The 14,730-nt window shown below is 36.6% G+C and overlaps 1 protein-coding gene across 1 annotated transcript in view; it reads right to left on the bottom strand.

Moving 5' to 3' along the window:
* Positions 1 to 14,730, bottom strand: part of FREM2 (FRAS1 related extracellular matrix protein 2) — a 124,828-nt gene that overhangs the window by 44,259 nt on the left and 65,839 nt on the right. Inside the window, exons 3-6 of the mRNA XM_017815171.1 lie at positions 12,850 to 12,996; positions 10,374 to 10,604; positions 7,934 to 8,059; positions 6,782 to 7,033 (exon numbers count right to left, since the gene is read on the bottom strand). Coding sequence (XP_017670660.1) covers positions 6,782 to 7,033; positions 7,934 to 8,059; positions 10,374 to 10,604; positions 12,850 to 12,996 — 756 coding nt within the window. The remainder of the gene's footprint in view (positions 1 to 6,781; positions 7,034 to 7,933; positions 8,060 to 10,373; positions 10,605 to 12,849; positions 12,997 to 14,730) is intronic.

Below are 14,730 nucleotides of genomic sequence, written 5' to 3' on the forward strand. Positions count from 1 at the left end.
AGATGATCTGAAGAAGCCTTAGGAAAACTGAATGCACCAAGATGGCTGACTCAGCTTGATTATCCAAATCTTAAACACACAAAGAACTGACTAGGTCACTAAGTTCACTCCCTTCAACCACAAGCAACCAAGACAAATGATTAATTTAGAATGGTTTACTAGGCCTTCACTACATTTCTAAACAGTTCATATAGTTTTGTACCTTCTGCTTATCGACTATTTTATGTGCTTTGAGTACAAAACTTAGAAGTTTTCCGTATTTCAACAGAGATAGAACTATACCTCGAAATATAATTCACATAGAAGTGTAATAATGCATATGTAAGCTACCCATTTAAGAACCTGCAGCAGTGAAAGCTGAGAGATATGCTGCTCCACCAACGAAGTCCTCTACTCTAGCCATCTGAAACAGATGTGACAAAGTACTGTCTGGAGGTCATATTATGTCCTGTTACCTATCAAAGGAGCCTAGATCATAAGGTTGACCTATATACCTAGTTATTAAGCAGCTAGATGAAGATCAGAATAATCCAACATCTGCAGTTCATATATATATATATATATATATATAATAAGAGAGTGTACCTGCAGACACGTAATAACTGTCAGCAATACATAATTCTAGGAAAGCAAATCATAAATGCACCTATATAAATCATAAATGCCTCTATAGAATGTCCTACTGTGAGACATGACATTAATTTATTTCTGTGATACACAGCAAACAGGGACTTTCTGAAATCTTTAAGGCTATCATCATAAATAGAACATTTTTCACTGTTGAATCAAGAAGCTATTAGAAAAGAAAACTGAGAGTATAACGTGTCATACACTGGCTGACATCCACTTTTTCCCTTGATTAATTGCCAATCTGACCACCTGCCACAGACTCGGGAAAGGGGAGGGATCATATAGAGATTTTACTTAATGAGAGGACAAAAGTAGTTAAAAGCTGCACAGAACTGCCAGAGCCATCAGACCCACAAACACTGTAAAAACATAAAAGGGAGAAAGTAGTCAAAGATGGATGTATAGAGGACAAAGAACTAGTTTATTATTTTAATCATCTCCAGAGAATAGTAATGGATAGTTGGCCAAATCATGACTCCAGTCCGTAATATAACAGTGGGCATGCTATGCCTGTAGTGTTCAGGTTGTATCTAAAATTGGACAAACAGATTCACAGATGTTAACTACCAAGATCAACCAACCACCTGTTTAGTTTAAGGTTTGGCATACATATTGTCGAAGAGAAAAAGAAACATTTGATTGCCTGCCTTGGAGACTAATGGAACTAAAGAGATTCCAGATAACCTTGTGAGATAAGGATGACCCTCTGACAAACTCTGTTACTAATAGAATATTTAATTATCATCAGCTGGAAATTTTGCTCAGGACACACATTGAAAGTTAGTGGATACTGTATGCCTGCTGGGAGACAATGCAAAGCATATATTTATAATGTAGCATTGCAGTGCTGACTTTTTGGCTCTTTTCAGGCTATTGATAGAAATATGGACTTTTCAATATGGACTTTACTACTGTAAGCAAGTTGGACAGGTCCTGATTTCCAGAACACGGTCTAAGAACTTAAAAAATTTAATTAACTGTAGGGAGAGTGACAGCAAGTGTTTTAGAGAAATCTCTAGAAGACTAAATACTTAACCTGTTCTGTTTGACCTCTAACACTGGCTTTCTGCATTATCATACCATCATCCAGTTTACTCAGCTGTAAAATATTTCCAGATAGTGCTAACCTCTCTCATGTGGAAGATATGAGTAATCGATTCTGTTGAGTAAGTATAAAGAAAATGGTCAGCAAACCTCCAACACAAACTTGAGTCCTTTGCTTTCCCAGCCTTCATGCAGAAATGTCAAAAAAAAGTCTGAACAGCTTCTTTTCCATCCGATGTGAATGAAGTGGAACAAATGTATTTAATGTACTTCCTGCTGTGAACAGCATGAGGCTTCAACAATTCCACTAAGGCAGGATGACTGTTTTTCAGCCTGGCTGTAAGGCTGTGCTCTTATGACAACACTAAATACAGTAGCATGGAATTAAAATCACATGGGAAAACAGCCACTGACAAAAAACTTGAAGCAAACAAAATAATTCTCCTCTTAGGTGCAAACTTTAACTGCATTCATCACACTTCTCTTCAGGTTTCCAAATGTGATTACAAACCAAGAGTTTTTAATTTGCCTACAACACAAAACCAAGTAAGTAAAAAAGATGCCAAATCAGCAGCACAGCAGTCAAAATATTGGGACTGTGAGAATGCAGAGCTTTGACTGCAAACCTCGGTAAAGCATTGTGCATCAGACTTGTTGCACGCAACACAGCAACACTGTTAGTGTTGGAACCAAATTACAGCCTCTTCATTCCCACATGAATACTAACAAAAGACTTTGATCTCATCTTTTTCTCTCTCTATATGGAATGATTTCAGAATCACAGCTTCAGTTGGAAAAACAGGCTGATCTTGTTTAGTTAGTTGCTAAATGCCTGAGGATTAAGGCATTTCCATGGAAGGTTGGCATCTGAGTGTTTTAGGGGTCTTAGACTGAAGTCCAGGACTCCTCTCTCCAAGGGGAGTGAAAAGTGCACAGTAACCTCGTCTTCGCTTTCCTAGATGCAAAATGTTGATCTGTTATGTATAGTGCCTCTCTTGAATGAGCTTTATGCTGAACTCTGTGCTCTCTATGTCCTGAACCAAGAAACTGACTTCAAATTCTTCAGGGATTTCTGTTCATCCCCCACATCATTAAGATGAATGAAGACAAGTAGTTCAGCCTATCAGTTCTGGCTAGATTTAGTAACATGAATTCACATTTGTATGGAAAATGCTTGAGTTTCTCTGTTTTTTAATTTTATCTTGAATAAAAAAAATCTATTGAAACACTTTACCATTTGTTTCTTTAGATCTTAAATAGATTCTTTTAGATTTTTCTTTATAGACCATAATTATTTCATGAAGCAGGAATAGCTATGTATCTGTATCCCTTTGTTGTTTAATGGCATTTCATAGTAGGTGTAGTTTTAACACAAAATTACAAAAAATTCCTTTCTTCATGCCCGGTAGTGCTTATGACTTTGGATTGAGCGACAAATTAAATTTCTAAGGTAGGGTTTAAATCTATTGATATGAATCAATGTATTCAGATGCACCATGTACCCCTGGTGACAAATCTCAGCAGTTTAGATACTTCCCCTAGGATAGGATGCTTTCTGGAGGTACACCTCTCTTTTCATTAACTTTAGAAGGGTCCTGGCATAGCCTACTTGAATCAGATGTCTAAAATTATAGACAGTTAATATTAAGTGAGATTAGTGCCACTCCAGATGTGGATGACTTCCATAGGTCTTTCCCCTGAATGCTTTTCTTGCAGTGGTTCACGGTTAGCAACTATCACATCTGACTTGAACAGACCATGTTTTTACTTTTTACTGCCTTAACTGTAGTGGCATGTGTAACTTTGAATCCAAGATTTCCATGAACATTAGTCTTTGCTATTTACTTTGTTAATTTAATCCTTTTTTTCTTTTCTATTTGTCTCCAACTTCAGTGCCTATCACGAAAAGTCCCTTCCAAATTAGATGTCCCACCAGCAGCACCAATTAAAAAATCAGCTTTCATATATATAAATATACACGTGCGTGTTCTACATACTATGATTCTTTTTTTTCCAGATTTTCCTTTGGTAGCACAGCACAACTGTATAATCCCCAATTAAACTATTCAGTTGCCAGGAATTTCTTTTATATACTGTGGTTCACTAGAAACTTGAGCACACCTCTTTTACTTTTTGTTCATTGTCATGATTATACAGCAACTCTGCTATTTTAGTTAGACCCTAAGGGCCTTCTCTGGAAATAAAAGAAGAAAAAACTTTGATGATAGGTACTGAAGGTGAATGTTTCCTAATTAACTGGCATTGAATGCCAGAGGAGATAAGGTAATGTTGCTAGTGCTGACTTGACTTCCATAGGAAAGATCTCATGTAGTACTATTAAACTTTGACCTTCGTTGTTTGTATCTTTTGACCTGAAAAAGTCAATGCATAATGTTAATCCAGTTACAGTACTTGGAGAAATCACAATTTAATGACGTGCTGTGAGATTTCTCCAAATAAAGTTTGTTAAGTAGAAGATGAATTTAAACAAACAATGAGAAAAATAATACATCAATTGATGTGAAGTAGAGACTACAGTGGACTACAGATTTTAGCATTATAACATTACTATAGACGATAGGCTATATTATGTATAATATATAAAGCTAGAGCTTTTATCCTCTATGTTAGGCATCTTCTGAATTAAATTTTATTGTTAAAAACTAAAGAAAATTCTTTTTTTTTCACAAAGAACACTGCTTTAACCTGTTAAAGTTAGTTTTGTGCACTGTAATCAATAATAACCAATGCTGCTTAAAATCCTCTGCTTAGTTATGCAAAATTTCAATCACGACAGTCAGGGTGCTAAATTGTTCGTGTTACATAAATCTGTGTGTGTGTATATGTCTATATATGTGTATGTGTGTGAATTTATAAATAAATAAACAAGATGTAATTTATAATTTATCTACTCTGTAGTCTGTACTCTGCTTTTTATAGAACAGGCAGTGCAACAGATCTCAGATGAAACAAAACACATAGACTTTTCTGTTGCCATGCATTATGTTTTTACACAAACTAAAAGTATGTGGTAGAAAATTTTACTATTAAGTGAATTGTCAGTTAGTTTTTGAATGCTCTGGAATTTTTTGTGGAAGCACTTTCACTGATACAAAAAGCAAAAAAAGGAGTTCTGTCACATTATTTCAAATATCTCATATGCAACATTCTGAGTGCAAAAGAGACAAGTGAATGTAAAAAAAGGATCCAAATCTATCCTTCAAAGCTCCCTTATCTTTCAATATCCCAGATATTATTTACTCTTATCAACAGAAATAGATATTTCAGTTTTTACATAATGAAAATGTTCTAATGTCCCCAAACACTTCCCCACCTTTTTTAATAAATCTCATAAGATTATTAGTTGTTAAATTAATTTGTGTATAAAAGTTTGTAGCACTGAGGCAACTTGTGCTTATAAATGCAGGACCTTAACACTGAACAGTAGTATACAAACCAAATTACTTCTCCTGTTTTCTAATGGGAATGTTAAAATAGAAGATTTCTCGTCAATTTCTCTAATATTTTGTGGGAGTTTTTACATAAAACTATTGTTTTATACTATGTTGTGACTGACCAACTTTCACCATTTCTTATTCAGAATCAGTCTAGATCTCTGTTAAAATGACTGTATAAGCCCCATGAATGACAATACCTTAATTTAAATGCCAAAAAACATATACAACAGTGTTCCCTCCTGGGTACTGAGGTTCCCACTAAAGTTAGATGCTCTAATTTCAGCTGATATCTGTGTTAACTAATGCCTTGGAGATTCATTCTCTCTATCTCAAACTTTCCATACACATTTTAAGCAGTCAGAACACCTTCAAAATTTGGGTAATCAGTTTCTTCATGGATGCGTACTTCTTAATGGCTACTGTTGAAATATCCTGTGCTCTGCTATTTACAAAATGTAAAGTTCATGAATTCATCAAAATTATTCATAAAAATCAAATTGTTGTAAAAAAACCCCTACATGAATAAATCCGTATTTATTACAATAGCAAAGACAGATAAAGATTTCTATTTCAGCTTGCATTCAATCTATTACTTTATAAGAAGTGTTTTTTCAAAGTGTTGTATTCATCGATGTTATATGATTACCCAAATGCTCCACAGAGAAAACAAAGTCACCTCTGTCACAGGATTACAGGTGAGAAATTTCAGGCAGTATTATGATGCAATTAGATGGGTGCGAACTTCCTGCCTCTAAGAGTTGCCTTTTGTATCCTTAACTAGAGAGAAATCACTGTGTTGATAATAATAGTCTACTTTGGCATCAGACTTTCAAAGAGTACTGTAGTATGTAATCCCTCGCATAAGTCTTTAGGGAACACGATGGTGTCACAGTAGAGGGTTTATGGCCACGCAGAGAGGACTAAAATAGCTATCAGTATTCCTTTCACAGAATTTACAGTTGAGATTTCAGTCTCCAAACTCCATGCATAAATGAGGGCAATTGTACCAGGAAAACTTTTTGTTACCACTCCTACAAAAAGAGATATCATGCTAGGGGCATAGAAAGTAAGGCTTGAGGCCACAATAACATCTGCACGTATTTTTGAAGGCAGCGGATGATACAGATTCTACTCTGCCTTGGTCACAGACCTTTCTCTAATCACCATCAGAAATGTCCCTTTCAATGCAAGATATCAAAAGTATTAACCAGTTGAGTAAAAGACATAATTCTGTCAGCAGTTCCCTACTGAGAGGATTTCTAAATCAACATTACTGTCACTTGAATATTTTCTTTATTAAAAAGACAAAGGGAGCATACGTGGACACTTGTAGACAAAAATTTAAATGCAGCATCAAATCAGAAGAAATATAGTTTGAATCTTAGGAGCTGCTAGATGGCTTCTGCTCCATCAGGGCTTCTAGTATGGCCCTTTGCAGCATAATAAAATAGGCCTGAATCACACATACAAGGCTGCCAATGCCAGGTGACATCACTACTCATGTGATTTTCTCAAACAATAAGATATTAATACTAAATACTTTCAAAAACCCATCCAGAATTCCTTTTTCTACATGCTGATTTGAATGTGATGTTATTTGTAGTTTCTGTCCTGAATTGGGAATATCACTTTATTATATGATATCTTACCATCATCCTTGTCAGGTACAATGGTAATACGAGTGCTTGGGAATTCTGCACCAATTCTTCCACCCATGGGCATGCTCAGCAAAACATCAAAGGTCTCAGCCTCTTCATACAAGGAGTCATCTATGATGACAATGCGACACATTTTTTCTCGTTCGTCTTTGTCAAAACGTAGAATGCTGTTGTGATCCTCAGGCCTGGATATGTAGTCAGAGTAAGAAAGTACAGAAGTTGGGGCCGTGCCAGATGCTGTTCCTGTGGCATAAAAGGAAAACAGTCACTATACATACCATGGTTATAAAGAACCTCTCACAAAAGTGGAATTTTGTTTTCACTATCTTTTAATTTCTGTTTACTTTTTTGTGGTAAGATGGGCTGAAACCTCAGACCAGGCTACATTTCTGAGGTCCATGGACAAACTACTTCTGTATATGATACAATGCAAGTATATGGCTCCTCAAATTTGCAGCTTTTCAGTCAGAAGGAATATTGTAGTCTATCAAAACAGACACAGGTTGACAAAGTAGCCCCTGTGAGGACTACCAGTTAACTCCCTTAGTATATTTTACCTGTATGGAAGATATTGGAGGAGTAGAACTGATAGAATTTGATGAAAACAAATTATTTTGGCTCCAGATCTCTTAACACAAAATATTACTTCAGCTCTCCAGATGAAAAATAATAATAAAACCACAGGAGTAGAGACCCCATGCCCTGCACACATATAATTAATAAGAGACTGAGAGTCAGAGGAAGAAGAAGTATGGAAATTATGTAATATTATTTTATATATTTTTTTTCAAGATAGAAACAAGTAAAGATATTGTGGGCAATTACTGCAGTGCTTTCGGTTCTCATCACTTCCAGATATCTGGGACGGCATATAAAAATCTTGCAAAAATATAAAGAACACAGAATCTCTTCACCTCTTCATGGTAGAAATTTGAAACATGATTATTTTTAAGCTGTGTTCAATAATACTCTAAGACAGATTGCAGTGATGAATACATTTCCCGTTGAGACTGAAGATATTTACATGAAAAGGTAATCAATAGTTATAAACAATTTTATTATAAAATAGATGGAATAATTATTTTTTAGTTTCTGTCTCTTTTCCATTTTTGCCTTTTATTATTTTATAACAGATTCTATTACCTTGTTTTGTGTAGCAGATAACCATCAGTTCCTGACTCACATCTCCACTTCTTCTGACTGGAATAAACAATTCACCAACATCTTCTTCAATACTATAGGCGGACTGAGGAATAAAGACAGTTGATTCTGCAAAAAACAGGCACATTTGTTTATGCAGATTTTTCACTTCATAAAATCATCTGTACAATAGCTAAGAGCATTTTGGAATATTCTGAAATGCAACAAATAACTCATATTTATCAGCAATGCAACTAAATTGTAAGTAAAACTTCAAGGGTGATAGAAGAAAGAGTTTCTCAGTGTTTCAGAAATGGACAAGAAAATCAGATCATTAGGTCTGAACTCACAAGTCCTTATTAATTGGTCTCCAATGTGACTATTTATCTAGGGTTAATGGTGCAAGATAGTTTGAAGAATTTGTCCACAAAGTCTGTCTTTTTATTATTTCTGTGGTATTTCATTACTAACTGTTAATGAGAGAAGTATCACTAGCATAGCTCACACACAGGCTGTGGTTCTCCAAGGCCATTATGTAACTTACTGCATCAAGATAACCATGACAATCATTTGGTATTGAGGAGCAAGGCTGAGCTCTTGATATCTTACTCTGACTTGGATATTTGATTTGAGTTGGCTACATGTCTACACTGTTTTTACTCAAAGGAGACCTAGCCAACATGGTCAGTGAAGTCTGGGGAGCAATCTCACTCTGAAATGTCTAATTCCAAAGCATATCAGATCTGTTTTTCAGAAGACAAAATCACCAAAATGCATTTAAAACTCCTTCATTATTTTATACTCATTTAAACAGATTGCTGAGTTTTATGCTGTTATTGGGATTCAGGATCAATTTTGTTCTTGTTCTTTCAAACACTCAAGAACAAAAGGTAGTTATGCATATAATTATAAACCATTTTTATAGTTTCATTAGTATGACTGCAACCCAGACAGAATATAATTCTGTATAATATCAAATCAAGTGGTATCAGCTGACTGCACAAAGCAAATCTTTTAAATATTTCAGAGTACTGTGGCAAACAGTGTTCTGAAAATTATCAGGTGATTTCTTTGCAAACATGTTCCAGGTTTTATTTCTCTAGCTGGAAAATACTACTAGCATGACTTAAGGTCAAAAGCCTGCCATAAAACATAATGTAGGTTTGGTAAGATCTAGACACATACATCATTCCAGCAAGTTAAAAATTTAGTGTGAAAAAACCCAAATCCCTACCTTTCTCTTTAAAAGTAAAACAAAAGATCTCAATTTTTTCCTTCCATTTCTCCCTTTAGAATTTAGCTGACAAGATGGAAAACTGTCCTTCCAAAAAATGCAGGAATCTGATTTGTTTGGTGTCCTCTCTCTCTCTCATAATTATTCAACTAGGAGTAAAATGGCACTCTAAATTTTAACAGACCTTAAAAATAACATAAAAGCTCAGAGGAGAAAGAGCTACACCATCTCAGTTGGTATAAGAAAAAAAAATCTGTATGCAATTTATATTTGTAATAAAACATTAACTCATGTCCCATACATCAAGAGGCTGGTACAGCTTTCCAAACAAGCTCACTATTTTGATCCTAAAACTACACCATTCAAATCAATGAATTTCAAAATCTTTTTCACTGGTAGTAGAATAAAACTTTTGATGGTTCCTATTCAGTAAGCATTTGAACTCGATACACCCCGTGTTATAAAAGATTGTTAGGAAATCCAGTCCTTCCCAGTACTGTCTTTATTTTTCCTGTAAATATTCCTTGATTTGCAGCTGTGAATTTGATTTTCTCCTGTGCAACTTCACTTTATGTATAATTACTACAAATTCTCTGGGACCGTAAAAATTTTACCTTAACATAAGAAACAGAAAAAACTGATTCTCAGCATTAAGAGGACTCAGATGATTATCCTGAGTTGTGCTATCTCACTGATCATAGAAAATATAAAGAGATTTAACACATTTTCCAGTAATTTCTGTGTCATACATACTGCTTTTCAAGTTAAACTCTACTCTTATCAGTGACTAAATATGGATGTCAGATGAGCTCTGGCTAGACTTTCCTGTACCATGCTCTGCCACACAAATTATCATGACAGAGTAAATCAAGTCAGCCTCCAGTCACCTGTGCAGATACATTTTATTTGCAAACATATTTAATGGAAAACCTGTTATACCTCAAATGAAAATAAACAAACAGAAAACCCCTAGAAATACTGTATCATAAAAAAAATAGGTATTTCATAAAAACATGCTACCTGAGTTAGTTATTCATGAAGTATTTAAAGAGATAGAGGGCAAATGCCTACCCGATGCCCAAGTCTGTCTTCAGAAATATTCTGGGGAAAGGTAACCTTTACTATCCACTGTTATTCATAACATTTGCCCTCCAGTTTATCTTTTGGCATATGCACATATTGGCAGTACAGTTCTGGAAAAGTTCTTACCATCTCCTGGGTCAATAATTTCCACTGTGGATGCAGCAGGAAATTCCAGAATTGCCATGACAGGCTCAGAAAGAACAATTTGAAAGGATTCAGACTGTTCATGTTCACCATCACTCAAAATCCGTACTCTCCACGTAGCTAAAGTTTGACCAGGATTAAACTGCACTTGCTTCTGGGCTTTTCCTCTGAAGTCTTTATCTTTCCTGGCCGTACCATCTTTGGTGCTAATACCTGTCAAAATCAGAAATTCAGGTCATTAAAAACATCACTGGTAATTTTTCTCCCATTATGTCATCTTTAGAAAAGAAGATTTAGAAAAATATACTTTTTACAACCGGAGGATGTCCAAGCCAAATCCATTACTCTTGATTAATTTTATATTGGGTGTCACACACAGAGGGGCAAGCACATCAGTTAACATTATGAAAAGCAGTTTGGACAGAATTAGCCAAAGCAAAACTACTTACTAGAAGAATTCTACATTCTCTGAGGTTACAGACAAGTTTCAATTTCCCCATGATTCAACTACAGATGCCCAAAAGGGACAACGACCCCTTTTAGCATTCTGGGTTCTCTTCTGCTCCAGAACATCTAAATAACATGCTGCCTGAAACCCTAGAAAATATGTATTTCTCTTGGAAAAAATGAAGACACTCCTGAAAAGTTCAGCCGTTAAAGGGAAAGCTAAGGAAAATACAAAGACAAAAAAGGGTATAGCATATTGAATAAAGATGAAAGAAGATGTAAAATCTGAGCCATTGTTCTCATTGCCACTGAAATAAGAATTTTTAAAATTGTTATCCTTTTATTTCAGTGTTTGAATAATGATAATCATTAAATTCAAGTGAAGTTGAAATTGCAAGGCCATGGGATAAAATGACTCAATCCACAGAAATAGCACAGGCCTTTCAGCCTTGGACTCAGACCGCTCTAAAACAGCTTTTCATTGGCATTTCACCCCAGTTTAAGGTTGTCTTACAGGTCTTCATGGAAATCAGACAGCATTTCAGAACTAATTCCAACTCATGCATGTGGCCTTGTTTAAATCCCACGATACCACTTAAATCTTAAAGGCCTTTCTCAGGTTTTTAGAAAAGAAACTTAAAACCTCCCTTCTCTGACTGTTTCTTCCACCTGTATTGTATAATGCATTGAAAAATGTCACCTGTCCCTACAAACCTGGCCTTTCTTGCTTCAGGCTTGTGCCTCCTCCTAACTCATAGCCAATATTTTGTATAACCTATAACCCTTCAGCCACTTTGGCATTTGCACATGGACCAGAAAGACCAGTAAGTATCTTGACCAATATCTTTTATGCTCTTTCCAACTCTGTAATTCCACTTGCAGGATTAAGTAGTCAGAGGCAAGTTATTCAAACTGGTTTTTCTGGATTTTCAGGCAGCTTAATTCAGAAACTGACCTTGAATCTGTAGGTAGAAAATTTTGTAAGCACTCTATCTGAAGGATCATGTCACATCAGTATCTGTTATTCAGTAGCAGTAATTAATTTAAACCACTCATCCTTAACTTTGTATTTCATTTATCTCTTCCATTCCTTTTCTTTCTTTAGAAGAAACGTATTATCAAAGTTAGTTCACTGCTCAAAAGAGAGGCTTTTAAGTTAGATCCAGTCAGCTAAGGCCTTAAATCTCATGCCAAAAATAGGTGTCCCAACTACATCTCACTACCTGAAACTCAGATTCTTATTCAGAAAGAGACTTAAACAGAAACCCGATTCCTAAGCATGAGTTTGTGCTCCATGTCAGGTAGATGTTTACATATATCTGCAAAAACAGCTTTAAATTGAGTGCTTTTTCTAAGCAGTGTAAGCTCACCATAGGTTTCAACGTGAAATTGTACAAGGATAGTATTCCCTGGTGCAAATGCATCAGAGGATGGGAACAGATCCAGAAGCTAGAAACAGGTGTGAGGTTGCAGAATGTGATAACACAATCTTTTTTTCACCTCTTTGCTCCCCAGACACTGCAAACAGTTTTCAACACCTCCTGTATCAGCCTCAAATGACTGCCAACACTGACTGAAGAGGCTAATGCTCCGTAGCTGCTGGTCAGACCAGCTCACAATAGTCTTCCTGTTTATTTTTGTCTTTCCAATTGCTACAACGGTATTTTATCATTAAAGGCTAAAAAAAATCTGGACAGAAACTGTATTCTGTGAAACAAATAAAGAGTGGTATCAACAGAGCAAAGAAAGAAGGACTGTCTGGGTTGTTTAGTCAAAAATTATTTACAGAAGACAAAAAAAAAAAAACAACCAAAAGGGAAAACATATAACTAAAGAAATCATATACTTAGCATAACAAAAGATAATTGCTTTAATAAATAAACATATTGCTTTGAATATAGTTTGCTTAGCATGAAACACCAGTAATAGGATGTAGTTGTATTGATAGATTTTATCAACTAGCTGGACAGTGATTTAGAGAAGCAATTGATAAAGTTAGAATTGAACTTACTTATAAAAGACGTTTCTCCCAGGTAACCTCTCCGTTTAAGAACAACATCAAGATATTTGGCATCTTCATTTACTAAGTAATACTCCTTTTCTAAGGAGATCCATGCCCAGTTTAGGCGAAAATGTTGATTCTTCAGCCTATTGCCTCCTGCAAAACAAAATTATAATGATACAATTATAACTTTTCTTTTTTGTTAAAGACTGCTTTGTCTTTAACAAAAGAAACCTTGTACTCTGGGTAAGTTGTGATCTGGAGATCACAATCCAAAGGTTTTAAATATTTAAAACTAAGAAATAAGTAAAGAACTCAACCATGGTACGCATAGGAATAAATTTTATCTTAGATGAATAGTATCCTAATTTTCTTATTTTTCAAGCAAAAACAATCAAGAATTAATCAAAACATATTTGGAGTGTCTATTTTAGAAACTAAAAATATTGTGGATGAACCAGGTTGCTGCACAACTGTATTGGTATTTCCAAATAACACACAATGTAGGACATCATGCAGAACTTCCCTGATACCATCAGGCTGCCAGAAGCACTGAAAGACCCTTAGCATTCTGAGAGTGGAGACAATATCTATCACCTTTTAGACTGATTTTACCTATGCAGTCTAAAAACCTGATATTTTATTCACTAAATCTAACAATTTCTCCTCTTCTTGGTTTAGAATTCATGCATCAGCTCTGTATGGTTTTAGGAACAGCATTCACATCTTCAACAAGATTAAGTATCCCCGATGCACACCACAGCTTATAGCTATGTTAAGGCCCTCCTAAGCTTAAATGCTTGTTGGGTAAAGTATATGTAGTGGGTTGACCCTGGCTGGGAACAAGGGTAGCCGCTAAAGCCACTCTCTCACTCTCCCTTTGCAACTGGACGGAGAAGACAGAAAAAAAAAAAACAGCTAAGGATTCCTGAGTAGAGATAAGAGCTTGGAGAAGTCAGTGACTGATTACCTTCATGGGCAAAACAGATTCAAAGTGGGGATAGTACTTAAATTTATTACTAACAGGATAAGATCCAAAGAGTGAGAAATAAAACAGTCTTAAAAACACCTTCCCTCCACCCCTCGTTCCTTCCATGTTCTCCCTCCCCGACCCCAGCAGTGCAGGGGGATGGGGAATGGGGGTTACAGTCAGTTGTTCTTTCTGCCGCTGCTCAGGGAGAGGAGTCCTTCCCCTGCTCCCGCGAGGTCCCTCCCACAGGAGACAGTCCTTGATGGACCTCTCCAACGTGAGTCCATCCCTCAGGCAGGAGTTCCTCTCAAACTGCTGTCCCGTGGGTCACTCCTCCAGGCAGTGCAGTCCTTCACAAATGAGCTGTACCGACGTGGGTCTCCCACAGGGGCCACAAGTCTTACCCGGGAAAAACCTGCTCCAGTGTGGGTTTCCCTCTCCACGGGCTGCAGGTCTCTGGCAGGACCCTGATACATCTTGGGCCTCCCATGGGGTCACAGCCTCCTTTGGTTATCCACCTGCTCCAGCATGGGCTTCTCCATGGGCTGCAGGTGGGTCTCTGCAACCCGATGGTCCTCCATGGGCTGCAGGGGCACAGCTGCTCCACCATGGTCTTCACCACGGGCTGCAGGGGCCACAGTTCCGGCACCTGGAGCACCTCCTGCTCCTCCTTCTGCACTGACCTTGGTGTCTACATTGTTGTTCCCATGTTCTCACTCCGCTCTTCCCTGACTGGAATTTCTTCTGCGCAAGAATCTTCTGTTCTTAAATATGTTATCACAGAGGTGTTACTATCACTCCTGATTGGCTTGGCCTTGGTCAGTGGTAGGAAGTCTGTCCTGGAGCCAGCTGGCATTGGCTCCATGGGACAGGGGAAGCTTCTAGCAGCTTCTAACAGAAGCCACCCCTTTAGTATGCCC

This window comes from Lepidothrix coronata, unplaced genomic scaffold (genome assembly GCF_001604755.1).
Source record: "Lepidothrix coronata isolate B3197 unplaced genomic scaffold, Lepidothrix_coronata-1.0 Scaffold48, whole genome shotgun sequence".
NCBI classification, from domain to species: Eukaryota; Metazoa; Chordata; class Aves; order Passeriformes; family Pipridae; genus Lepidothrix; species Lepidothrix coronata.